The sequence below is a fragment of the Agelaius tricolor genome, unplaced genomic scaffold (genome assembly GCF_023055355.1).
Source record: "Agelaius tricolor isolate 1412-34295 unplaced genomic scaffold, bAgeTri1.0.p SCAF_8, whole genome shotgun sequence".
NCBI lineage: Eukaryota > Metazoa > Chordata > Aves > Passeriformes > Icteridae > Agelaius > Agelaius tricolor.
The window spans coordinates 38,016,060-38,042,127 of record NW_027269268.1 but is presented as its reverse complement, the minus strand read 5'-3'; the positions used below and the strand labels follow the sequence as shown (position 1 = coordinate 38,042,127).

The following is a 26,068-nucleotide window of genomic DNA, read 5'->3' as shown; positions in this document are numbered from 1 at the left end:
AAGTAAGGCAGAAGTTCCTGAATTATCACAGAACAGTTACAATTGGTGCGATGTTTGAGCACACACAAACAAAAGGGACCATGATGTACTGCCTGTTCAAAGTATGGGGAACAGTAACATCTTAAATAAAACATAGAACACAGTGACAAAGAACATGGGAGCGAGAGGGATTAGAAAACCAGCAAAATTCTGAGTTTTATAACCCCATGTCTATTTATTTAGTGATATACTGAACTCACTGGTGAATTTTGCATGCTTGTTTTACTGAGTCATAGTCAGTGACAACTCACGAACACCAAGAAGTTCTCATGCGTGCTGCCCCTACCTGTGACTAATGACACCAGCATCTGCCAACAGTTCAAATATTCGCACTAGTTGTACTCGTAAAATATCTCGACGCCTGCGCCGTTTCATGTTCTGTCCATCAGAGGAAACACAAAATTACATGAAGCAGAGGAAAAACTAAGTAGAAAACCAGAGTAGAATATAAAAGCATTATTATATCTGTACTACAACTGGCATCTGTTATCAGAGGTGCCCATCTTTTAAGATAAGTTACCAAAATTGCTAGTAAGTTTAATAAACCAGACAGCGAACAAACGTTTTCCCTGTTGCAGCTCTGAGATATACCAGGTTTGCTGCTACATGTATTATCCAGCCTCCTGTCATTAAGTGCAATATATAAAACAATGAAGTGCAACAGGCAGTCTCCCCACATATTTTGAGGGAGGTGACTCTGCCTCTCTGTTCCAATCTTGTGACACCCCTCCTGAAGTACTGCCTTCTGGAGGCCACAAGCACATGGGCATACTGGAGTGAGTCCAGAGGAGGGCTGCAAAAATGATCAGAGGGCTGGAGCACCTCTCTTTTTAACAGAAGCTGTGAGAGCCAGGGCTGTTCAGCCTGGAGAAGAGAAGGGTCCAGGGAGACCTCATTGTGACCTTTCAGTGCTTAAATGGGGCTTGTAAGAATGATGGGGACAAACATTTTAGCAGGGCCTGTTGTGATACAAGGGGCAAAGGTTTTAAACTAAAAGTGGGTAGATTTAGACTAGATATAAAAGAGACACTTTTTATTATGAGGGTGTGAATCTCTGGAACACCTTGGCCAGAGAGATGAAAGATGCCCCATCAGTAGAAACATTCAAGGTCAGGTTGATGGTGCTCTGAGAAACATGATGTAGCTGAAGATTTTCCTGCTCATTTCAAGGTGGGTGGACTAGGTGACCTTTAAAGATCCTTTACAACCCGAAATATTCTGTGATTCTGTGATTTGTATGCAAGCCTGACACAACACACAACAGTACAGTAACATTTTGAAACAGAAGTGCTATTCCTTTTCATCATTTTTATTAGAGCAGTCAGCTGAGTTTACAACCTTTTCCACTAAAAACCACCACCACCACCAAACCCCAACAAAGTTAGTGGACATTTAAACTCAATTCTATGTCATAGCTACCACTAATTGTGGGAATGTCATTGATGATATAATAAAGTAACAATTGTGTAAAACTATGATTAGGTTAAAGAAATTAACAGAATGTGGAAGAGGTTACTGTATTTTTTCATCATTTGAAATAAAATCTCTGATACAGGAATAACAGAGATCTCAAACATGAAGCTCTTCTAATGCAAACACTTCACAATCATTTGAAAAAGCAATATTTCACCTTTTTATCTGTTATACTGACTGTTTGTAAATGCAAAAAATTAAAGAAAATAACTAACACTTCCTCTTTGTAAAAAGACAGTTAAAACTGTACTGAGTATAATGGAAATTATTTAATTACCTCTGGCCTTCTTTCAAGTGCTTCCTTAATTATAGGATGTAATTCTTCTATTAGTTCCCTGAAGTAAAATAATTAAAAGGATAAAAACAAACATTAAATTAACATCTCAACTGAAAGATGTTTCTCAAGAACTAGTATTAAAACAAAAGTTAAAATACCCTCAGGTTTTCCTTCTTTATCTGTAGCTTTTAAAAGCAAAGTTTCCTAGAAAGATATTTTCCTAATTTAAAGGAGATTATTAAATTAACTCCAAACAATTATCCCTAAATTTGCATTCTCCAAGTATTATGGCTTATTTCTATCACAGATAATTTTAATTTATTTTCATATTAAGAGTTTAACAAAGCCATATGGTGCAGATGGATATCATTACAGGGAAAAAAGGATGCTGGCAGCTTATCATACAATGCCCTGTCAGCTATTATGATGCATTTAGTTGTTAATACTGTTTCTTTAAGTCCAGTAGCAATACACTGACTGTAGTTAGACCAGTCTCTTTGAAAACTGAAACAGGTTTTGACAGCGTGCTTACATCCCCCATTTGTTCTGAAGCACCACAGTTTTTATCACTACTCGATTCCTGCTGCCAAACTAAGATTCCCATGACTTCAAAAAGGAGGTAGGGAAAGGAGATCAGTAGTATAGAAGTATGCAGATAACATACTACAGTAAAAATATATTTGGTTTACTTTCATATTTGTTATAACTACTGCCTCCAGATTTGTTGGAGTGGACACATTCTTCTACTTCCTGTGGTGCCCCAATTGAGATCTATCAAAAGCATAAACCACTTCAAGTTTTCGTGGTAAATGACTGACTCCTCTGATACCTCATGCAAAGTTCCTCCTTCAGAGAATGGGTCCAGGTGATCAGAGTGCTGCACAAATGTTTGTAGTGTGCTCATTTACAAGAAAGTTAAGCATGGTTAGATATTGCTATGTATTTTCTTTCAAACACAGAAAATAACTTGGAAGAAATTTTTCTGTGCTATAATATAGTAAAGGGTAGGCTTACAACGAAGATCAAGAGATACCTAGAAGAATTTATATGATCAGTTACACAAAGCAAAAATATTATTCTAATAAATGTATGTGGATTGCATGCATATAGTCTAAAGTGGAAAAAGTTCCTGAGCAAACATAACAAGTGGGGAGGAACAGTGCCTAAAACCACAAAAGCTAAACACCAAATCAGTGCAGAGCAGCAATGGTGAGGGGTAGGCTACAGCTAGCATCTGGTGTGAGTACATGCACTAGACAGAGAAAAAAGCTGGTCATAGAAAAAAAAACACAATCTGAAATTATAAAACTGATGAGGAATCAGATCTTTTTCTTTTTAACTTGCTGGATGAGTTGTTTCTAATTCAGAAATCAAGGATTTCTGGTAAAATTGTCTCTGAAAGCATTTTCTAGACTTTATAGCTGTTAAGCAGCTCTTCAGGATCATGGCACAAAGTTTTGCTTTACTCCTGGCAGCAAATGAAGTCAGATATCATACAAAATTATAAGATTATCAAGGGATATAAACCAGAATACGACAACTGAGAACCTGGCATTAATATCAATATTGATTTTTTGTCTGAGACAATATGGGACACAAGTGACTGGAGAGAAGCATCATCTTATTCAAAACCAACAGTACAGCAATTCCTGTTCCTTCTGCAGAAGCAGAGTTGGTCGCTGTGCATGGTACAACTTTATAATTCTCATAATAACTCTCATAATCTCAACTTTATAAATCATAATTTCTCTCAGCAGCAGAGATTGGCTGCTGTCAGAGAATATCTGATGGCCTTCCCAGGAGGTTTTCTTGTCCTCAGATGTTCTCTCTCTTCATTCATCCTCATAAAGAGCAATTGACAATACCAATAAGGAGAGTTTATCAACTACTACAAACTTGGTTGTAATTAACATTTCAAATGTTATTAGTCCACATAATCTGTTCTTTCAGATACGGGCAGCTTTAAATACCAATAAGCTATTTATTCTTTCTACTAACTTCTTTTTCTTTATGCAGGCATGACCTCCACATAAAATTTTTACAATCTCTAACCATCTCTATCATGCCTCTAAATGCTAGAAAAAACAATGATAATCAGTTGTCAGAGCTTTTTAAAAATTCTTAAAAGAAAAAAAAAAGAAAAAAAAAAAAGGAAAGAAAAAATGAGCTCCAATTCCCCAGCTTTATAACCGATTAGAATAGAAACAGATGAAACACAACAGTTACCTAAAAGCTCCTGGGTTGGTCCTGCCAAGTCCCAGGACAAGAGATTCTGTAATTTCCATGCTCTCAGAGCGCATCATTGGAACTATGTGCTTAAACAGGGAGGAAGGGGATGGAATGCCAATAATCTAAGAAGAAAACCAGAACAAAACACAATGAAGTAGCTACCACAAGGTGGTGACATGAAAACATCTGCTGTAATTTCACAGTCTATTCACACTGGACCAGTGACTCAAAATGATAAAAGTGAAATTTATCTTTGACATGGAAAAGATTTCCTGAAATAGCAAAATAGTTTAACTATTTCTTGCATCACTGAATTTTCCTACTCAGAGGACAATGAATTGCACAATATGATATACAGATGCTTTGCACATTAATGTATCTGCCCTCCTTGGGGAAGAAGTAGATTTCTGGTGTCCAACTCCTTAGACTCCTGAGTGGTTCTCAAAGAGAATAAAGCTTTCAGTAGAACTGGGGAAAGTATCTTGGTAACAAACAAGTGGAACAGGCTGCTTCTGTCAAAAATCAGCTGCATAGTCCATGAATTATCTTTATGTCTACTGTATCTTCTACGGGAAGTCAAAAATGAGATGAACAAAAAGAAGCAAAAGAAGAGGGGAAAAACCCCATAATCTGCAGATAATATGAAGACAAAGACATTGTATTTTCCCAATCTGTGATTTCAATCTGTGATTGGGAAAATACAACAAGATACATCATGCCTGAATAGTGTGAAGTGAAGAATTGAAGTGAGAGTCTATTTGCTCAGAACTACAGAAGTCTAATGACAGCAAAACCACCCCTTTAACAGCAAACAAAACATTTCCTTATTACTGCTACATAAGATTTTGAGATTTGGTGAATGTCTTCATTATGCAACTGGATTTGCTTTAAAAACATACTACAGATTGGGAAAAGCAAACTAAAACAGTATTCTAAACAAATGAAAAACAAAGGTATCCTAAAATTATTTTCAGACAAATTATACCAGTTTCTAATCACGATAGAACATAATACACCCTCTGGTGTTTCTATTTTCAATAAGATGTGGACTTATTTACAGAAAGTATTAGAAGAACCTACTCTTGAATCAATGCTATAACCACTGTCTGGGGTAGACGCCAGCGTCTCAGGAGGGGAACATCTCACAGAGCCTGTGGAAGTGGAGGAGTTTGAAGAAGATGCTGCACTGCAGCAAAGAATCAGGTAGTTTCTCCAGAGCCCAATATAGGAGTCACTGCTTGTAGTAGTATTTACTTTCTTTGCGTTGATAGGGCTGCTATTAAAAAAGAAAGAGAAGAGCTCAGTAGAGTAAATTAAGCTTACTGCATTTTACTTTGGTTTTCTACTGAATTTATTTTTCAGTTATGCATATGCCATGACTTCCCAAATTGTTAACATAGTAAACTTTGAATAAGTTATTCAGAGCAGACTTGTACATCAATAATGCATGCTTTTATATTCAAATCTGCTGAACTACAATATGGCCAAAGGCATTAATTAATGTTAGCTCCATATTTTATACAGATAAATCTGCTTTAATTTTTTGTGATATAAAGCTGAATTAAATCCACAGACAATATCAAGAATTTATGTTACCTCAATGAAACAATAATGACACTGCAATGATGATAAATCTTGAAATAATATAATATAATGTATTTACTTTAGAAATAAACTTACTTGATATCTACTTGTGGAGACAGCAGTTGAAGTCTTGTATAAGCAAATGTCCAAGCATAGCTTACAGCTGTTGGGCAGTGTTTTGGAAGATTTTCCTGCTTCATGAAACTTGATAGGCTTATAATCCATGGATCTTGGCCTTGAGTCACATGTGCAAATATCCAAATATGTGAGGGACTGACCACGTCAAGGTGGTGGCTGATTGGGGAGGAATTCCAGTCAGCCAGAGTTTGTAAATCTATTGAACTGGGACAGTACAGTAAAGTAGTCTGCGTGCATAGAAAAGACAATGAGGAAATATTTAATACCCATGTATTTTAAGCAACAATATCTTTTGTTATATATCTAATAAAGTATCAGTATCAAAAGCACACCCGTAACAGAAAAAAAAGTAATTTCTGGGGCTTTTTACAGAAGATCTTAATGTGAACAGCTATAGAAATATGTTGTTTGTGAACAAACTGGTATTAGGAAATAGCAAATCCTAGAAAAACACCCTTTCATGCATAAAGATTTAATTCTTCCAAAAGATTTGTACTCTAAAAGCCTTACTACTGAATTTCAATTTGTTTCCTAATCCTAAAATCAGAAGTTTCCTTGATACTTAGGAGTTTACGATAAATACCCAAGTATGGAATTCAGCTGTTATTCATTGACAGTTATTAGAGCATTCATCATGGATAAAGGGCACATTGACTGTTATGACACTGTATTACTGCAGAAAAAAACAATGCCCTTTGCTTTTAAGAAATTGCAGTCGGTGAGCAAGATGAGAAAAAACAGATAGACACAGCTCTCAGTGTTTATATGGTGGTGATAACAACACACTATCAGTCAGAAAGTTTACAGTGGTGGAGTCAACCTCACAACATTCCTCGATTTTTGCCTTTTTGTGGTGTTAAATTGCTATTAAAATCAGCATGAACATAATGACGCTATCATTTGAAATACATACTATTCATTTGGGATAGCTTTACAGAATTACTTCATCTTACAAGCAACTTTACATAAAAACGGTCCTACCTGGTCAGCCCCTGTGAGATGTATGAAACTCTCCAGGATAGTAGCACTTAGTCTGTCCATTACATCTATAGCCAACTCATCATCACTCTACAAAACACAAAGCATACCAGGCTCAAAGAATGTCAAAATAAAAGCAGTTTCACCAGGCAGCCTAAGAATGGGTCATCAACTGTTACCTTTGAAATTTCTAGAAGTGTGAACAAGGCCCTTATTTCTCTGAGAACGCTGACAGCTAATCTCCTGGTGGCAGGCCTTGTGCTGCAAAGGATGACCAAAGCAAAGCCTTCCACCACATGGAATACACTGGAATAAAGGGTCCTCTCCAGGGGAAGGGTATGGGCAGCCCCATTGGACACACCACGCTAAGAAAAACAACACAGAAGTTAAGCAAATAAAGAAAAAATAAACACAGCTAAGATACAGTTCCATTATTAGCAATGGCTGATTTAATAATAAAATATTCAGATTTTTAGGTACTGGTCAAATTTTGCATTATGAGAATGACATAATATTAGTCACTTCATTTTTTATCACCTCTCTGAATTTGGTCCAAACAAATACCATAAGAACATCTTTATTTCACTTTCTCACAAGATGATGCAATGAGAGCAAAATTTCAAAAACCTCAAGCAATACTCTTTTGTAAACAATTATGATATTAAATTATTTGGACCCTTTCTACTGGCAAGTAAAAAATGGTGGGCTTAATTCTACTGTTTAGTAACTCCTACATATTTCCTATAATGTAAGCAAAATGTGGTCATGAATTAGTGTTCACGTAATACTTAATAATTTGGGACTAATTTTATTTTGATAAAAAATGTTAATTTAAAATGAGAGATCTAGAAGTCTTCAAGTGCTGTAAGAAATTTAGCTAAATATTTATTACTTAACAAAACCAGTAAAGCCCACTACTAAGTTTGTATGTAGATTCCAAGTATGTTTTAACATCAAAGGACCTTATATAGATATACCTGAGCATCTTGGGTTTTATTGTGCATTTGGGCTGCTTGTTTCCACTGATTTATGAGCTGCACTAACATTTTTACTGCATTGTCAAGAAGCGTTGGGTGGATGTCAGTCACTTCACGCACAATAAAATAAACAAATCCTGAAAGAACATCTTCCCGCCAATCTGGAAAATCAAGCATTAATGCTTGGAGTGTATTGAAAGCCAATGCACGAAGTTCTTCATCCATATGAATTGTCAGCCTGTTTAAAAAAAACATTGGTATCATCACCCTAAAAAAGCATACTCTTAACCAGCCTTTGTAATTTAAAGTTCGGTGTTTACTCTTCCTTCTTTACTGTATAATGTAGAACAGTTCCACAGAGATTCATTTTCTGCACTGAATAAAACTGAAACTGGCTAGTAACAGAAGACACTTCTACTACAGCAAAATAATGTGAGGTTTCACAAAACTTCATACAAATAAACAGCCTTCAAGAAAGACTATCAAGTGTTTAACAAAGGTGGATCTTTGCAGGTGTCTGAGCTCAGCAGACCAGCACCCTGTGATGTATAGGCTATTTTCTTCAAATTAAAATTGAAAACAACACATTTGTTTTGCAGCTAAAGGACACTTACTTTGGATATGAGAAAAAATTCACAAAACAATCCTTTGCACATATACTTAAAAATCTGTCTAAGCCTGCTATGGTAGAAGACACCTCTTCCAGTATTATAATATTACTTAATAATTTCATGTCTTTAATATTATTTTAAACATTGAAGAAAGAGTGTTAGAAAAATCTTATTCTCTTAAGTTATTGCTAACTTTTTATATTTGTAACTCAACCCATTATATGAAAATGGATTTATAATTTCCAAGCTATAAGTTGTCCTGTATTTCTGTGCCAGACTATTCTTACATTTAAAATTTAAAAAAATCTTCTCAACTATTTATCAGTACTGACAAGGTATATTCAATTTAAACTGAGATAAGAGATGGAAGAATATGGGTAGTGTTGGATCACAGAAAAATGGAAAAAGAAAGCAGGATTAGTAGAGAAAAATACTTAAGTTTCCCCCAGGTGCCTGTCTCAAATTTTAGCAATGTCAAACAAGAATGACTTTATGAAAATTTATAGTATTTGCAACAGAAGAAAAAAAGAGAGGAAAAACAGTATAGCAGTAACAAAAAGATAAAACAAGTTCAAAACAACAAAGCAACAGCAATAAATTCCTAGTTCTCAGAATACTCTCTCTAAAAGTAAATGCAAAGTCTGCAGGATAAATTTGCCTCCTGCTACTATAGCCAGTAAAAGCTGACCAACTGCAGAAGGCTGGCAGGAGCAGCCAGGACAGAGCCTGCATGCAGCGACTCGTGCTGCAGAGTGAGGACACTGACAATCGTGCACACGCAGCATTTGAAAAAGAACATCCACTAAGAGCACAATCCTGTTTCTCTTACCTTGCAAGCAATTCAATGAGGTCAGTCCTACTCATGCCATCTGGAATCAGTCTTGGAATAGCAGCAATGCAAGTTCTGAACAAATCTATCTTAGGTTTTCTCTCACCCCTACAAAAGCAGTTTATAATCAATAAAGAGACCAGAAAATCTATTTCAGTACACTAGAAATGTATTTTCCATTTCATGCCACAACTATGGAGGTAACAAACATTTTTATCAATAATTAATGAAACTAACATTCACTTAATAGTCCAGTAAAAACCCCACAACTGTAACACTTTAATAATGGCATCTGCAACATAAGAGAATAAAAAGAATGTGATGCTACTGTGACAGTGAAAATGCTGCAATTCAGTACATACGTAATCATGTCTTCCGGTTCTTTATTGGACATCTGCACACTAGTCATGCACATGGGCCTTCCAACTTCTTTGTCCAAATGCCTAAGAATGCTATCCAGTGCTTTTCTGACTTGAGGATAGTATATGGACATTCCTGAAAAATCAAAGAGTTCTATCACCTTCTTTCATATTTTTATTAAAATATCTGCCACTTATTCAGGTTAGGACAAGTTTCTTATTGCACAGATGACATGAAATATATACTTTAACTGTCAAAACAAATGCATGTATTTATTAAATACATATCTATAAATATAAGACATTATACAAAAGTAGAAGTTTCCTGCAGGAAAAACAAAAGCAATGAAGTAACCATTAGCTGCTTCTTATTTTCTCAATTCCAAGCTTTTTAGTTCTAGTTTAAATTTGACATGTTGAAACAGTCCTTTGAGATGACTACCTCATTGATAGAAAATCAACAAGGTACAGGGATCAAGATTGTCTTACTCCACTCAGCTGAGAGACATTTGGGACATTTTAGAGTGACATCAAGAAAAAAAAAACTTGCCATGCTATTTACCACACTCACTGCACTCAGGCTTCTTTGTACTTATTTTGCAATAAGTGCAAAACACTTTAAGAAAAGACATGGGTTTAGTCTGAGACACCAGCGGGTCAATAATGTCTAGCAGCCCTCTCTAAGAATCAAAGTAATTCTTGCTAACAATTAAAATAAATACATAAATAAAGTTACCCTAATGTACTGATGAGAATAATTAGGAATATACACATACATATTGAAATGCCAACTTGCAAAAGAATACAACATACCTATAACTTTTGCTTCCTCATCTGTCAGTGTTTTATTAAGAAAAATTTTCTTCACACGTAGAGTATTTCCTGATGGAAGAACAACTCCTGTTGTTGGCATCGGTGGTTCACCATCTTTTTGCTGCAAGCTATCTGCTATGACAAGGAAGACTCTGAGGCCAATATTCATCCTCTTCAAGAACAAAAATGGGAGAAAAAAAGGGAAGAGAAAACAGAAAAAATTACAATATTGAAGTAACACAGAAACAAAATACAAATTGCATTTTTCCTCTCTTTTAAACAGACAGCAGGACAGAACTTATTTAAATGTTACATATTAGGGTAATGAAAGTAACAGGAATAGAGCTTAAGTTTTCTGTGCCACCCCACACTGTGATTCAAGTGAACTTACTTGGCCCAGGCTAAGATACAGAATATTTTATAGTACTGAGCACTCAAGGACTTGATTTGAACCTCTAGAGCAACACACTGAAGACAGACATTGCTAAACATCCCATCTGTTAGACTGGGTCTTGAAGAGCGAGGCATGACTTTCCTGAAAAAATGCTTTACAGTTACACTGTACCAAAAACCCGTATTTTCTGAAATTGTTCTTGAAATCAGTCTTAACTGTAGAACTGCTTGCTCACCTAAAATCAAACAGCAACGGTGCACAACAATTATTTCTTTAGTGTTAGCAGAACACTCCTTCAGATATTCATTAATCTGCTTTTATTGTGGTGCAAACAAAGTTAACCACTTCCCCCTCAAAAATCCCTCAATGCCTTGTTCTCATGGCATGCAAGTAATGAGCTTTTATTACCTCTGGATTAATCGTGAAGGTTTTAGGTGATTTTCCAACACTAAGAAGATCAAATATTATTTCTTTCATTGCAAAATCCAAACGTTCCTACAAAGAAAAATAGATTTGTATGATCATCTCTTTTCCATTAATACGCCTAACTTCTTGACTTTGCACAGCTACTGGGTATCATGTCTTAAAAGTTATTTAAAAAGTTTATAAAATATTCCTTTTTTCTTCCTTATTCTTATGACTTTTTTTTTAAATCTAGTACAACTCAACACAGCTCATCCCCTGATATGGTTGAACCATTTCTCCTGAAAAAATTCCCAGACAATTCATCATCAGATCAAACACATTTCTACAAATAAGATGAGCTGTTAGAAAAAAGAAACTGGGATAAAGAGAAGCCCTAAGGTAGAAAAAAATACTACAATATAAATACAAAAAAATATAAACAGTTATGAGTTGTGCATCCTGCCTCATCCTTGTATGACCAAAAGCAAATAGTTTTGGAAGCTGAAGCACAGACAAGCTATTTCTAAGACAGGAAAAGATGTCTCTGATCTATAAAGTTAAAGATTAATGAGAGCTCATCATGTGAGATTGCATCTTGCATTTTGATATTAGGACAAGAAAAGCACCTAAAATAATATAAATCAAATTGTAATGCTGACTATATACTACTGCATTCATTGCATACTATTTCTGTCTACTGAGGTCAGTCTCCAGGCTAAACATACATAGGTATTACTGTTCTAATTCTTTGTCCCTTATAAAAATACCATAATGGATTTAGAAATTCTATTACAAACATAGAAAAAAAAAATATATATACACACACACTGCCCCCAACAGTGCAATACAAATGTAAATACTAATCATCATAATGTTTGTACATACCAGTTTGTGATGTTTAAAAAAAAAAGTTTTGCCACCACTAGAAAGAGAATGAATTCTTTCGTTTGTTACACGTATTTGGAGAAATTCTACTCAAGATGAGACCATTAATTCAGTACAAACATTTTAAAAACAAACCTTAAACTTACATTTCTTCCAAATGATGTTCATCCTACTATTCTGGCTCTACCTAGATGTATTCTTACCTGAGCAATGAACTGAATAATCTTCACAAATATATTCAGAGGTGTGTCTCGTGGGACCACGCTGCGCGACCCTTTTGGGAAAAGTGCTGATACAATGCTCATGAGACGGCTACAAGAGTTTAGAAACAAAAAGAAATAAAAAGATCTTTTAAAAATAGATACTTGTAACAGCACTGATGTTACAGTTCAAATCTGGAAGTGTGTGTGTGTATGGACCTACTATGAAATAATATGGAAGCCTATACAGGTAGGAGGACCACATACAGAAAGCCCAACACCAGCTGTCACAGGCAATAGGATCATGGGTTCCTCTATGAACTGAAAAATATCCTGTTTTAAACCAGTTACTAACAGTCAGGAGGAGGGGCAAAATCTGAATGACTATTCCAAATTCTCATTATACACAATTATAAATAAAATGTTTTATTTCCAGTCCATACTTAGTGATGGACACTTCATACCCAATTTGTTCTGTCATCATTAGTGCCTTTTGACTTTAATAAATTTCCTGCTCATCTCTCTGCTTTCTTCTATCCCTGCAAAGACAATTCTAGACTCTGTTAATTCTTTCCATCAAAGTACTCAAGGGCTTTTGGTTTTCTCTGTTAAGAGAAAATATTTATTGCTTACTTGACTAAACCATCCCTGAGCTGGCTTCAAGCTCTCTTCTGATATCACTAGGTTGGAATAAAATCTCCATCATCAGTAGTTTAAAATACTTTGTATAATGAACTTACCTTTGAGTTACAGTGTTGCTTTCACATTTAATTCTAATAACATAAACCCACAATAACCTATACAAAGATTCCAGTGCAACTCGGGACATTTTGGGATCTTTATTCTGTAAAATAAATTTAGAAATACAGTTATTGTTGCCTGTGAGACGCTGACAAAATTCTATTATAATGTTTATTTACTTTTGAAAATAATTTTTTTTAACAATGAAAGCAGATGGGTTTAATACTGACTACAAGTTTTTGATATTTAAAAAAAAAAACAAGAAAACAAGCCTGTATTGCATATTTCCTAACCTTAAATTTATTTAACTAGTAACTCCAGCTCATTTTACACATCTCTAACTCTGAGGGCAGAGCAGTAACTAAAAAGCAGATATTCCTCTTGAGATGAACACACCAAGAGTATATTGCTTTCAAGAACTTTTCTCAGAAAGCCATTGGTAACAAATACCTACTTCACAGCAAACCAATTTTTAGTTTGTCTAAAACATTGGAGTAGCTGCTTTGGATCAGGCACAAGGTCTCATTCCATCACTCAGCCTGTGACAGCAGACAATAGCAGGTGCAGAAGAAAAGAATGCAAAACAGGGAAGGAACACAAAGATGCATCTCTGGGTGTGGCTTCAGACAATGCAGACACTTCCTGCAGGCTGTATTAGTGTTTGTCCACTTTCAATGAACTTTTATTGTAACAATTATGCTACTGTTTCTTGAATTAATATAAAATCTAGCAGCACAATTCAGTTTAAATAATGTACTGAACACAAAATGATTTTTGTCTTCAAGCTGCTACTGAGTTTAGCTTTGCTCCTCCAAGCTCTTAAACTGTGTAAAAAAGTAGCTAACATTCTTTGTACCAGCTCTAGAAACCTCCTTTCCAAATAGGGATTCTTGAAGTACTTACAATCTAGAAGTGTCCAGCAAGATTCCTGGACCTGGCCATAAGTATAAATTTCTGAATATAATAAATGATTCCGAGTTGTCAACTTTTTGGGCATTATCCCAATTCAAACTAATAAATCCAAACAAAACTAACAAAAAAGCAAAAACAGAACCCCAAAACCACACCTTCCCCTTCTCCAGTGAAGTCCCACTGTTTCAAGACATATCTATATGATGACTTGAACATAATTAATTTCATATTTTGTGCCACAAGCCAGTGAGTCAGAATTGCAGATGCCTTTGTCCTTCCAGGATAAATGGAGTGCAAATTCACAAAGGGTGTAAGTGGAACTAAAAAAAACATACTGTTCAAAAAGAGATGGTCTCACTCATGGTTCTCTCTCCCACAACCTCAATGCTCCCTGTACATTAATTCTAGCAGTAAGAAAGTCCAACTCGCACCCATAAGCTGATCAAAATAACCTCATGTCCATGTCTGTGTAAAAGATTATATACACAAAAGAGAGTAATTTTGGTGGCTTTAACACAGGTGGGTCCAAACTACTGGTTTTGGCATGAAAAGCCTATCACAGAATCACAGAGGCAGAAGTGGTATTTCAAAGTAGGACAGACAAGTAACACACAAGATTGACTACCAGAATATTAGAGGGAATAACTTAACCCAGTTTACATCACTGATAATGCTGTTCTACCTTCCCTTCACACATCAATGTGTGCTACCACCACCTCTGAATTAGCACCTATAGCAAGGCAGTAGTTAAATTTAGGGAAATGATCTGGACAAAATCTATCCAGCAAGAAGTTACACCTGTCCCTGTTTACTATGCACACTGATAAATGTCTCACTCTTCAGTTAATTTACCTGCAGTGCTACTGTGAGGAAGAAGGAAATGTAACTGTACGAGAGGGTAAGAGTGGGATAGGTTTGAGTCTAATCAGCTTAAACAGCAAAAACCCCACAATATTTTTACTCATTGTATTTAATTTACAGGCCAAGAATTACTGATTGTCAGAGCAGAAGGGGAATTCATTGGTATAAATGTTATCAAAGTCTATCTGAAATGCATCTGGAAATGAGTAATACTTCAATTTTCTAATTTCTGATATTCTACAGGGGAGCTTAATTTACAGGTCCAGAAGTAAACAAAAAAATTATTGTTGGCTTTCAATCATCTAATAAAAAAATGGTAGAGGTAGCAGATAGTTTAATAATGTGTAAACAATGTTCCATCTGTTAGCAGGTGTATCATCCAATAGAGCTACTTCTGAGTAGTTATGACAAAGTTTGCTTGCTATAAAGGAAAAAAAGGAGCATATATAGAGGCATTAACCTTTTAAAAAGAGTTAGGAAATAAATTTTGCAGTACTTTTATTATTTTAAGCATTGAAAACTTTCATTATCACTTCCTACAATGAAGAGCTAAAAAATATTCTAGCACAAAATTGCTTTTGGGGTCTGAATTACAACACTGCATGTACACCTGGAGTTTAGATGTCAGTATTTATTTTCTCTTAGACATTAGAGCAACTAGAATAAGGAATAGATGGCTATGTAATTCAACATCTGGCAGAATTTTAGTCTTTTTTAGATGATATCTGTCACATTTTAAAGTATGCTATATGTTTGGGGTTTTTTAAACATAGTTTTGTTTAAAATTCTAGAACTTTTAAACATAAATTATGGTATCAGCAGACTATGAAAAAAGTTGTCAGGAACAGTATCTGTTACAAAACCAAAAATGTAAGAGCAAATTAAAACACATTAAAATGAGTCAATGAAACAAATCTCAATGATGGCAAGAAACAAAATAGCATTTTTTCCATGTTAGTCAAATGTAGTCACTTACTGAAGAAAGTACTTTTTAATACTGATGTTAAACTTTTCTTCTGTTCTGAACTAAAACAATTTCTACTTTTTAAAACCTGCAAAACCAACAGTGTAAAAGTCTTTCAAGTTAGTGCACTGCAAGTTGTTACAGTAAATCAGTTTCACATTTTTTTATTGTGAAAATGTTTTCCGTTTGCTCACATGCAAGACACTTTTTGAAATGAAGTAACAGAAAAACCCATACATCTGAATAGGTAGTTACTTCCAGAGGAAACATGCACTGGTGTTCAGGGAAACCAGCTGTGATATTAATAATCAATCTCACAAAGCCACACTTTCACCCCCAAGGAAAAATTGGTATTAGACAGTTTTCTGATCTTTCACCTTTACTCCCTGGCAAGAGAAAAACATCTTTGAAACATTAGCTATTCTTAGTCCTATTGCTTCTAACAGTACTAACAGCGATTTTACAAAGAAAGGAAAGCACAAAATACAACAAATAACATAAAAAAACAAAACAAAAGTATTTACATGAGACAAAGCAACGTTTCACTGAGTTACAACAACGTATTAACTCACCTGCAGTGTTTCTATTTGTTTTCTGATACTGTTGTTAGATGGCATCTAAATAAAGCAATGTGAGACAGCAAAACATAACAAACATGAGAATGGAAGGCACATGCATGTTAGATGAAAAAAAGCTCAAAACCAACAGATAGCTCTCTAGCAAGGACTCTATTCAGTAGAAATAAAGGGTTTGCTACAGTGGCAGAAAACGTTCCTTCACTTATCAAGGCTTTGTGGTAACAGACACTATAGGTAAAGTGTGAGAAAAAAAAATACTCTTTTTCCAGCCAACAGTGGTGCAGAATGACAGACACTGTTCTCTCCCATTTCTCCAGCTTTTTAAAATGTTCCTTCCTCCCACCAGAAGAGGTAGTAAAGATACCACAACTGAGATTCATCCAAGAATGTATCAAATTTCTGACAAACTTGCTAGAATTAGTCTGTGTAAATACTAGTCAAAAAAAAGTAAGCAAAGTGTTTTACAATACTGACCTAGCTTTACTGTCTGCTGAACAAACTCAGAATTTTGCCTACACTACAATGTGTAAAAAAATGCCTGCTGGGTTCAGTGCTGAAACAGCAGCCCAACTGATTTGTGGGACAAAGCTAACTATATATATACCAGAAAAAAACCAACCCTTTTGTACACTCCTGGTCTAAACTGACTCTTACAGCTCACTGATGAGCTAATTGCACTGGTCCAGACCCTAGGTTTCCTCCTTTCAGCAAGGCTAGGATGTTCTCCCCACACTCTAAGCCTGCTTTGAAGATAACTAAAGGCAATGTGTACTGAAACCCAGCACAAAGAATTTATAAAGACCATAAATATTGCCAGGTTTAGGATTCAGAGCACTCTCAGGAGCATTATCAAATTTAATATAGCACAGAAGGTAAGGCAGGTATGAACAAACTGCATCAGGTACTGTGGGACCACTGCAAAGGTGTGAGCTTTCACAGCACGGCAAATGGGAAATGGCTCATTTCAGTCACCAACGTGCAACGTGGTGCTCATGGCTAAGGAGAGTTTGTACTGGGCACTCACCAGGGAATAATGAGAGCACCGTGAATCCATAACCTACATTACCTCTTGGTGACTTCTAGCATGCCTGTACTCTTCATGGAATATCCCCGTGACAGACTCCAAGTGTTATCATTATTTCAATTCCAAATTTGTTAATTTCAACAAATACAGCAGGGGTAAATGAATCCTATTAGTGCTCTAAGCATCTCCTAGTAACTTTCAAAATTACTTTATTAATAACAAGGATACTAGAGGCAATAGATTTGGAATTTCTTATTTCATTTTACATATTTAAATAACTCCAAATAAAATAATTTTCGTCATTAGAAAATCAGGAAATATAATGAGGGGAAATCCGAAAGACTAAACTGCTGTGAAATTCAGATTTGTAAATTAATGAGATTACTTATTACAGAGTGCATGCATTTAATTAGCTTCAGAAACAAAGGAACACATTAATTCATAAGACACATCAGGATAGTGGGGGTTTATTTTTCAAGATTAAGCTCAATGAAGTTTCTGAACAAGGCAGGCACCCAAAAAACTTGATAGTATTTGGTGTGCCAAATTAAACCAAGCCATAAAATACCCTAAAGGACTCATTGATGGCATAGCATCATAACACTGCAAATTCTGAATTGCAGAAATTCGTAAGTGGAATTTCTGCTGAATAGAGCCTTACAGTAAATGTGTTAAGCTGTTAGTGGTTAACAAATCTAAGTAAAATATAAAATGCATGCTCAGCAAATACCAGTTAAACTCACTGGCATTTATAGTTTTAATACATCCATTACCAGCAATGGACATTATGCCAGAAAAAGGCAACTCCTAGATTGTAAGGAGTTTTTTTTTAAAGCTTTAAAAACAAAAAGCACAAGCAGCCTCCATAAGCAAAATAAACCACAAAACAAAAATCAAGGCAAATATTGCAAAAGAACTGCAATAATGTTAGATGAAAAATATACAGAACCCAACAAGCAACAGAAAGGTGTGAAAGATGCTGTAAGAACAAATGACCCAAAACAATCAAAGCAGCTAAACCGTTTTCCTTTCGACTTCATGCTGGTTTATGTATTTTACAAATAAGCTCTGTAACTGTCACTCATAGCTAACCAGAATCAGTGTTGTGAAGAAGGATCAAAGAATTTATTAACATTATCAAAATCAATACATTAGGCAAAATCATGAATTATGTTAATCATAATCAAGGAAAGAACACGTACAATAACTACAATAAAGTGACTGATTTGTAAATATCTTGATGTCTTTATCAACCAATTGATGGTTACAATGATACCAACAGAAGGCACAAGTTAAAGGGACACTGTAATTGGTTTTTTAAAATTTGTATCACAGGCTGTAGATTTAACATCTTTTCCAGTCTCACAGTTCATTTTCTATTCCTTCAATAAGTGAACACAAGATAGGAAGTTTGCACTTCCTATACATTCTACTTAGAGCAGATAAGTCACTTATTTTCTCACATATAATTTACACATAAAGAAATATGGTTTGTATTTTCTCTGGCATTAATAGCCCTTGTTAGCAGATACTTCTGCAGATTTTTCTCAATAAAAATTATAATACCCAAGGGGACCACACTTATTTTCAACATGATATAGCATCACAAAAACTTACTACTACATTTAATACAGAGACTCGAAACATTTAATTTCCTTTTAGAAATTAAATTCTAAATTAATTTCTATTAATTAATAGAAATTAATTAATTTCAGTGTCCATTTAAACAGCCAAATATTATTCATTGTTTATTTGGCACAAGAATGCTGAAAACATATTGTAATAAATGCTAGTGATTTGCAACAGTTCCTTAATTAGAAAGGATTCTTACCTTCAGATGTGACAAACAGTTCTGCAGGAAAACGTGCCAGTTATTTAAAAAAAACTGTTTCTGACTGACACACAAGAGGCAGGTGATCAATGGATACAAAGCCTACGAGTAGGGGGAAAAAGACTTGATCAAATTGCTCTTTGCAGACCTCCCAAGTGTTGTACATTGAGAATGAGACACAGTTGGCTGCTGCCTCTCACTCTCACAGTTTTGGCACTGCATGGCCCCTCTCCCCTGCCCTGGGACACTTGTGCACAGTGCCCTGGGTAATTCCTGAGTGCTGCAAGAGCTCAGGGGGTCACACTGGGGCAGTGGGACCAAGGTGAAGCTCATCCCCCAGCAAGGCATGATGTCAAACAAGGACTGAGAGAAGTCTGATCCTTCGTACAATGTTCAGGCTTTCCCTGCAACCAGAAGACTCAATTCATGTAGCTCTACATGCTGGGCAGGTGAACTGCCTCCAAGAATATTGAGGAAAAATACCAACGTCAGTACAAACACAGACTTTAATTTGTCAGAAATGCTACTTCTACTCGAGATCTACTTTTAGTGAGGAATGAACCACAATATATTTTATTTTAAATCTGTGCATATGCAAAGTATGATTTAGCTTTGCTTTAGTAAGGTAAGATTTAAGTACCACATCCTTTTAACACATAATGGTGATTAGTACCAAATCTGACTGCATTTCTTGTTATGAAGCAAAACTAAAGGATGAGTAGGTAAACAGTACTCTCGATACAACGTTTCTAACTTCATAAAAAATGACATTTTTAGTACTAATATCAACCACTTTATGTTACTCTTACGTAAGGAGTTTAATAATACAATGATATATGCTTTATATGTGCAGAATACTAGAAAGAAAAGAAAATACTAGAAAAAAAACTTTCCGTAACATGAAAGTGAGACTAAAACATTTTAAATTCACTTGCATTTACTTAATGTGCCAACTGAAATGCAAAAATTAGCTCTACATTTTCAGCAAAGTGAAGTGAATCAACTTGAAACATGGCTGCCATAGTCATCAAAAATAGCCAAATACTGCAAAAATAAGAGATAATTTTAAAAAATTATAAATTTTTAACAAGGTGTGTGATGAGAGGAGAGAACCAGGCAAAGCAGGGCTATTAAGAGGCTGCTATTTTACTGAAAAAGTCTTGTCTGACATTTGCATCTTTTAATTAACCCTAATTTAAATATATTCAGACTCCCTGAATGCAAGCTTTTTACTTAAAAGACATTAGGTTAAATAATTCTGCTAAAACCCACTAAAATAATCAAAAACAAGCACTGATTTCAAGACAATCTCACATGTGAGATAAGAGCACATATCTGCACAAAGAAACAAAGCAAAATTAGAACAAATGCACACACACTGTGGGAATTTAATTATACTGAGATGTTAAGATTTAAATTAATATGGCTTGATAAGCTTTTCCTCATATAATGTACTAGCTTAAGAGCCTAAGATGAGCAAAATGAAGAAGTTGAAATATTTCTTTAAAATACCAGCGAGTGCTTCTTCCTTGAACTCAATTCAAAGGTAGTCTGATAAAGCATCTCCACAAAATTTTTCAAACATGGCACATTCACTTCATTTTTAACAGCCTATTAAAAAAAAAAAAGACAAATGATTTGGCGTAAAAATTTGCAAAGAAGGCAATTTAAATACACATTAAGATGTCTATGAATTCAAAACCTCTCAAAAGTTAAATTTCACATTAGTAAGGTATTTCAGTGTATTTATCTGAAATATAAACAGAAGCATAAGAAATCATGCCATACACTACAACCATATGGTTACAATTAACAAAAAAAGCACACAAACAAAAAAACTCCACCCCAACAGAACAGCCCACTAAAATAAACTGGTTTAGGAATCTGGTCTCTATTCCATACTCAAAGAAGAAAATGTATTTGATACCAACTAACAAATAAAAATGACACTGAAGATCTTCATATGTATATTTATTCAAAAAATTAGTATCTTTAACTTTCACAGCTCCCCTCTTAACTGCTCCTGTTTTCTTCTTTGTTTTAATACTGAAAGCTAAAAAGTTAAGAAATAATCCACAGGATTACCAGTCAACCAATCATGCAAGTTGTCTTTGCTCAGCTTTCAGAATTAATGAAACACACATGGAGCCCTACAGCCTTCTGACCCACTCTGTTCTTGCACACAGAATAGGTTTCCTTCCACAACCCAGGCAGCTGCCACCTTCTTTACTGAAACCTCTGCAAGCCTCTTAGCCTTCTCTCTGGATCCTCAGGATGATCTATTTAAACACTATTCTCAACCTACTGTTTTAAGCTGTTTCTGCTAATTTATCAAATTGAGGGGTGGGGTGTTGGAGACTGAAATGGCTTTTTTGGAAGAGGTACTCTGTACATATAATTTCCTTACAACATAAGATAATTTTTGTTATCTTTATTATTTACAGTTATTAATATTACATAAACATATCTACTAACACTACATAAAGAAAAATCGTGTCCATCTTGCTAAGAACACTCTAAAAGCTTCATGATGTAGAAGCACAAAAATAGCATGTATCTCTGTAATGTGTACAGATCCACAAAGAAAGAACTGAGAAAGTTGTTATTATTTAAATCACTTCCTATGTACCCAATTATTTATCTTTTGCTATCTTAGGCCATAGGTTGATTAGCACTCTGCTAGCTCCACATGAGAAATCAGTCAGTTGCTGTCACCACAGCACTGTTGCTTTGGGATATAATCTTAGGCTTTCAGAGCAGCCCTAACTTCCCTGCTATAAAATATGCTGTGATTCATCATACCTGCAGGGTCCAAATCAGGTCAGGTTTCTTAAAATGCCTGAATGACTAAGCAAGGGAATAACAGTAAAGAAGTCTCAATGCTGAAACCCAACAGCTTCCTCATTTGAGCGATTTTCTGTATCCAAGATACAGAAAAATCTACATTCAATTCCTTCAGCTGCATGAAAAATATTCAAACTTGCATCTCACATCTTCCCAGAGAATGACTAACCTGCTCAACCGCACCTCAGCCTGGGAGTGAGCTCCTCGTTTTTATTTAAGAAGCTCCATGTGTATGAAATGATTACAGACCCAGTGAGTCAGAAGGACAGATCAAGCCTCCCTCCCCAAGTGTCTGAAGCGCTGATTCAGGCTGGATCACAGCACCACAAGTGCTTTGCACAGCCCTGTTCCTGCCTCTGCCCTTGCCAGAGGATAGTCCCACCTTCCAAATGCTGCTTCTTCCTCATTATTTCTAGGGCAGTTTTCACCACGTTTATGATTCTGCAAACTAATATTTGCATTTACCTAAATGCTAAATAGTTTCACTCGGCACTCCCACTCCAGCTGCCAAGCAACTATGGAATTCAAAATGACAAAATGTGTTGAAGAAGAATAGAAGAAAGAAATTCTTCTATTCTTCTCTAGAAGAGTATAAGCATGCCTGGGTAAGATCAAAACTTCTTCCCATACTAGAAGCACCTCTTTCTAATTATGTCTTATGAAAAAAGATTGTTTCCTTTGTAATTTAAAAATAATTTAAAAAACCCAAGCCCCCCACAAATACCAAAGCTAACCAACAAACAGCAGCCAAACAAAAAAACTCAAACAAACCCACAACCCCCCCCAAAACCAACAAAAACAAACAAACATCCATAAAAACAAACAAACAAAACCCACAAAAAGAAAAACAACCTCCCACCTCAAAAAACCAAGACTGAGAGCACGGAAAGGAAAGAAGCATTTTCCCAGGGCAAGGTAAACCATTTAAAAGAGGATGAAGAACTCAGAGAGTTACTTTCCTTTCTTTTCCTATGATCTTGCTCAGATGGGACTCCCACCCAGTGTGCTACTCTTTGAAGATCCTATTCTACAAAACAAGATCTACGTATCCCAATTTTCCATTTATAGCAAGATATGTCCCTATAATCTATGTGGCAACACAAAGCCACAACTGGCCACTTTTTGGGACTGCATGCCAAACACGGGCCTGGCATCTGCTAATACAACTAGCATTTTACACAACAATCCCAGAAAGTATCAATCTACTATGAAGAAATTAACTGAGCTTGTCAATGGTCAACTTGAATTATACTCAGGTGCCATAATTTCTTCTTGACCTGCTGAACAAGCTTCACAAAACCAAGCAAAGCAGCCTGGGAAGAAAGAGAGCCTGTCTTGACTAAAAGATTACACAAGCAGCATTCCAGGCACAGTACATCCAACACTGGGATGATAATGAGTTTTTTTCCTTGTTCATGGCTGCTGTGTGAAATTTCTACTTTTAGATTTAAAGCACACACAGGAGATGACTTACTGCTCTTCCCCTTGAAGGATTAAATCTAGTGGACATTCACCTCTACAAATGATTTTTATTTAATTAGCCAAGACCTACATTCTTCCTTCCTGCATAAGAGTTCACACTCTCCTTATCAAACTGTAAAAATGTTACACAGCTTACTACAGAAAGAACTCAAAAGATTTCAGCTAATAAAGAAAAGTCAGCCAGACCCTTGAGCAAACAAATATTAAACCAAGGAAATTTCAAATTTTTAAAGCATGTATAAAATTACACAATGTTCTGGTAATAAAGATGTCTAGAAAACAGACAATTTTTTAAATTTCTGAAAAAACTTTGGAAACGAGCCAACACACAAATCAACCTATTTCCCTTTAAGACTAATCTATGTAACAGTCACAGAATGGTTTGTGTTGGACAGGACCTTAAAGATAATCTAGCTCTAACTCCCCACTCTGCTGTGGGCAGGGACACCTGCCACTAGGCCAGGTTGCTCAGAGCCACATCCAACCTGGCACTGAACACTTCCAGGAATGGGGCATCTACAACTTCTCTGGGGAACCTGTTCCAGTGCCTCACCAGGGTCCCAGTAAAGAATTTCTTCCTAAAATCTAATCTAAACCTACCCTACTTCAGGCAATAGCCCTTCTCCCTTGCTCTATCACTACCTGCCCTTGTAAAAAGTCCCTCTTCAGCCTCCTTGTAAGCCCTCCTGAGGCACTAGATGTCCTTCTGAATCTATAAAAATGCAGCATTTTAAGGATTTGAAAATTGAAGAATTTTAATAATGAGAGCCCAATTGAAAGTGGGAGGAACAGTGCGGCGGGGGGATTAAAATACTTACAGCAGCCACAGGTATGAGAATTTCCACAAACAAACCAGCAAGTGCATGTTTTATGTCCTTATCTTTTACTTCCAGGAAGTACTGAGCACACTCCTTAGTAAGAAAACATTAGAAAAATATTTAGAAAAAGGAATACAAACATAACTATGTCATAAAAACCACTAGCAGTCTAACATTAGTTGCCTCTTTTAATTTTAAACATATAATGTGTTTGAGTTACTTTTATATTCCTTAGCAGTATCAACTTCACAAAACATAAGAAACTTTAAAACCTGTTTGCCCAGCAATACACCTCAATGAATTGAAAGAAGAACATTTGTAATACCAGATAGCTATTTACTTTTTACTCAGAATATAAAGAGTACTCAGAATATAAAAGAATATAAATACACACATTTTCCCTCAGATCATTTTGAAGCTTAAAAAATTTTAATGCTTATATCTATTAAAATTATTGGGAAATTATATTTTATTTTTTAATACTGATTTTCATTTTCAAAGGACTTTGACGCAAAGAAAATTAAATATAATTAAATATTCCATACACAATAAACAATCCATAGTGAAGTGTTTTTAAAGAAAAGTAAGTCTTGACATCTCCTCTGTTAAAAAATTATATACAAAATAATTTTTTTTCTTTAATACACTGCTTTTGTAAAGACAAAATTATTTGATTGCTATCCATTTTCATTCAGTCTTAAATTCATATATTACAGGTTTGCCACACTACCAAGGCAATTGTGAAAGGCTTCTCCTGATGAAAGGTACTCACAAACTAGAGAAACAATTTACACCTCTGAAAAATTAGGAACTGAACAGAAAAGGATGAAGGATGGCACACAAGTAGAGGGAGTGACTGATCACAGCAAGTGTCATCGTAGCTTCATGACTTAAACATTTTAAATTATGCTCATTTTAGTTTTCTGTAGCATTTGTTTACCTGCATGAACTGAAATGATGCTTCAAAATCCTCCACAGGATACATCTTTACTCGAAAAAACTTCATTCCCATAATCAAACTGATGATACTCTGTACTACATGAGGACTCTGTTCTTTTTGCCGCAGTTCCTTTAATTCAGTGACAAACTTCTTCCTAACAGCTTGAAACCTGAACAAGGGATACAGATAGCAATTATTTGCGTTCTTAGTTACTTTTGTATGAGGTCTATAATTTTGAACCAATTTCTTTAGTCTGTAACAATATCAGCAGCTGCTGTATGAGAAATGCAAGGGAGATGAACCCTGGTACTTCAAATCCAGGCATTTAAGAGTGCCTATGATGATCAGTACATGAGAATATACCAGTTAAGTAAACAAGAGTTGACTGGCACAGGGCCTCCTTTCCCTGCCCCTAACAAGCTGACTGCAAAGCAATGGTACTAAAGATTATTTCTTGATTTGTTCAATTTTTTTTGTGCTGGAACATCAGACAGACACAGTACACTACACCTGACTACATTTGACACTTACAGGATTATCTACTGGGGTACATGAATAGATTCTGCTATAGCAAATAGCCTTTAAGTCTACATTGGTCTGTTCCTAAACACAAAGAGTCAGAGACTGAACTTACTTTGATTGAGCAAGAACCCCTGTCACTTCTGCATATAAGTCTGCAATAATATGAACATTCCCAGTGTTGGTTCCTGAATATCTAAAGAAAAAAAAAAAAAAAGGGAAAAAACCTCATTAAATACAACTTTGCTCTTCTAAACCCCAAGCAAGTTTTCAATTACAAACAAAACATTTGTCCCCTAGCAGGCAAATTATTACCATAAAAACAATTAAATTCAAACACGAAATGCATGGGTGACATTTAAA

The 26,068-nt window shown here is 35.4% G+C and overlaps 1 protein-coding gene across 14 annotated transcripts in view; it reads right to left on the bottom strand.

The window, feature by feature from the left end:
* The window catches only part of FRYL (FRY like transcription coactivator), a 163,595-nt gene that overhangs the window by 57,274 nt on the left and 80,253 nt on the right, over positions 1–26,068 (bottom strand). For 9 of the 14 annotated variants that reach the window (XM_071432423.1, XM_071432426.1, XM_071432424.1 and 6 more), the window contains 20 exons: positions 25,821–25,901; positions 25,187–25,355; positions 24,247–24,339; positions 20,615–20,713; positions 19,103–19,204; positions 16,242–16,286; positions 12,932–13,035; positions 12,195–12,303; positions 11,110–11,196; positions 10,308–10,479; positions 9,498–9,630; positions 9,136–9,243; positions 7,696–7,933; positions 6,898–7,083; positions 6,722–6,808; positions 5,699–5,967; positions 5,099–5,294; positions 4,016–4,140; positions 1,790–1,847; positions 326–417 (listed from right to left, as the gene is read on the bottom strand). In XM_071432423.1, coding sequence (XP_071288524.1) covers positions 326–417; positions 1,790–1,847; positions 4,016–4,140; positions 5,099–5,294; positions 5,699–5,967; positions 6,722–6,808; positions 6,898–7,083; positions 7,696–7,933; positions 9,136–9,243; positions 9,498–9,630; positions 10,308–10,479; positions 11,110–11,196; positions 12,195–12,303; positions 12,932–13,035; positions 16,242–16,286; positions 19,103–19,204; positions 20,615–20,713; positions 24,247–24,339; positions 25,187–25,355; positions 25,821–25,901 — 2,553 coding nt within the window. Of the gene's footprint in view, positions 1–325; positions 418–1,789; positions 1,848–4,015; positions 4,141–5,098; positions 5,295–5,698; positions 5,968–6,721; positions 6,809–6,897; positions 7,084–7,695; positions 7,934–9,135; positions 9,244–9,497; positions 9,631–10,307; positions 10,480–11,109; positions 11,197–12,194; positions 12,304–12,931; positions 13,036–15,681; positions 15,705–16,241; positions 16,287–19,102; positions 19,205–20,614; positions 20,714–24,246; positions 24,340–25,186; positions 25,356–25,820; positions 25,902–26,068 lie in introns of those variants that run through there. The other 5 variants (XM_071432420.1, XM_071432421.1, XM_071432428.1 and 2 more) reach the window with 3 other exon arrangements.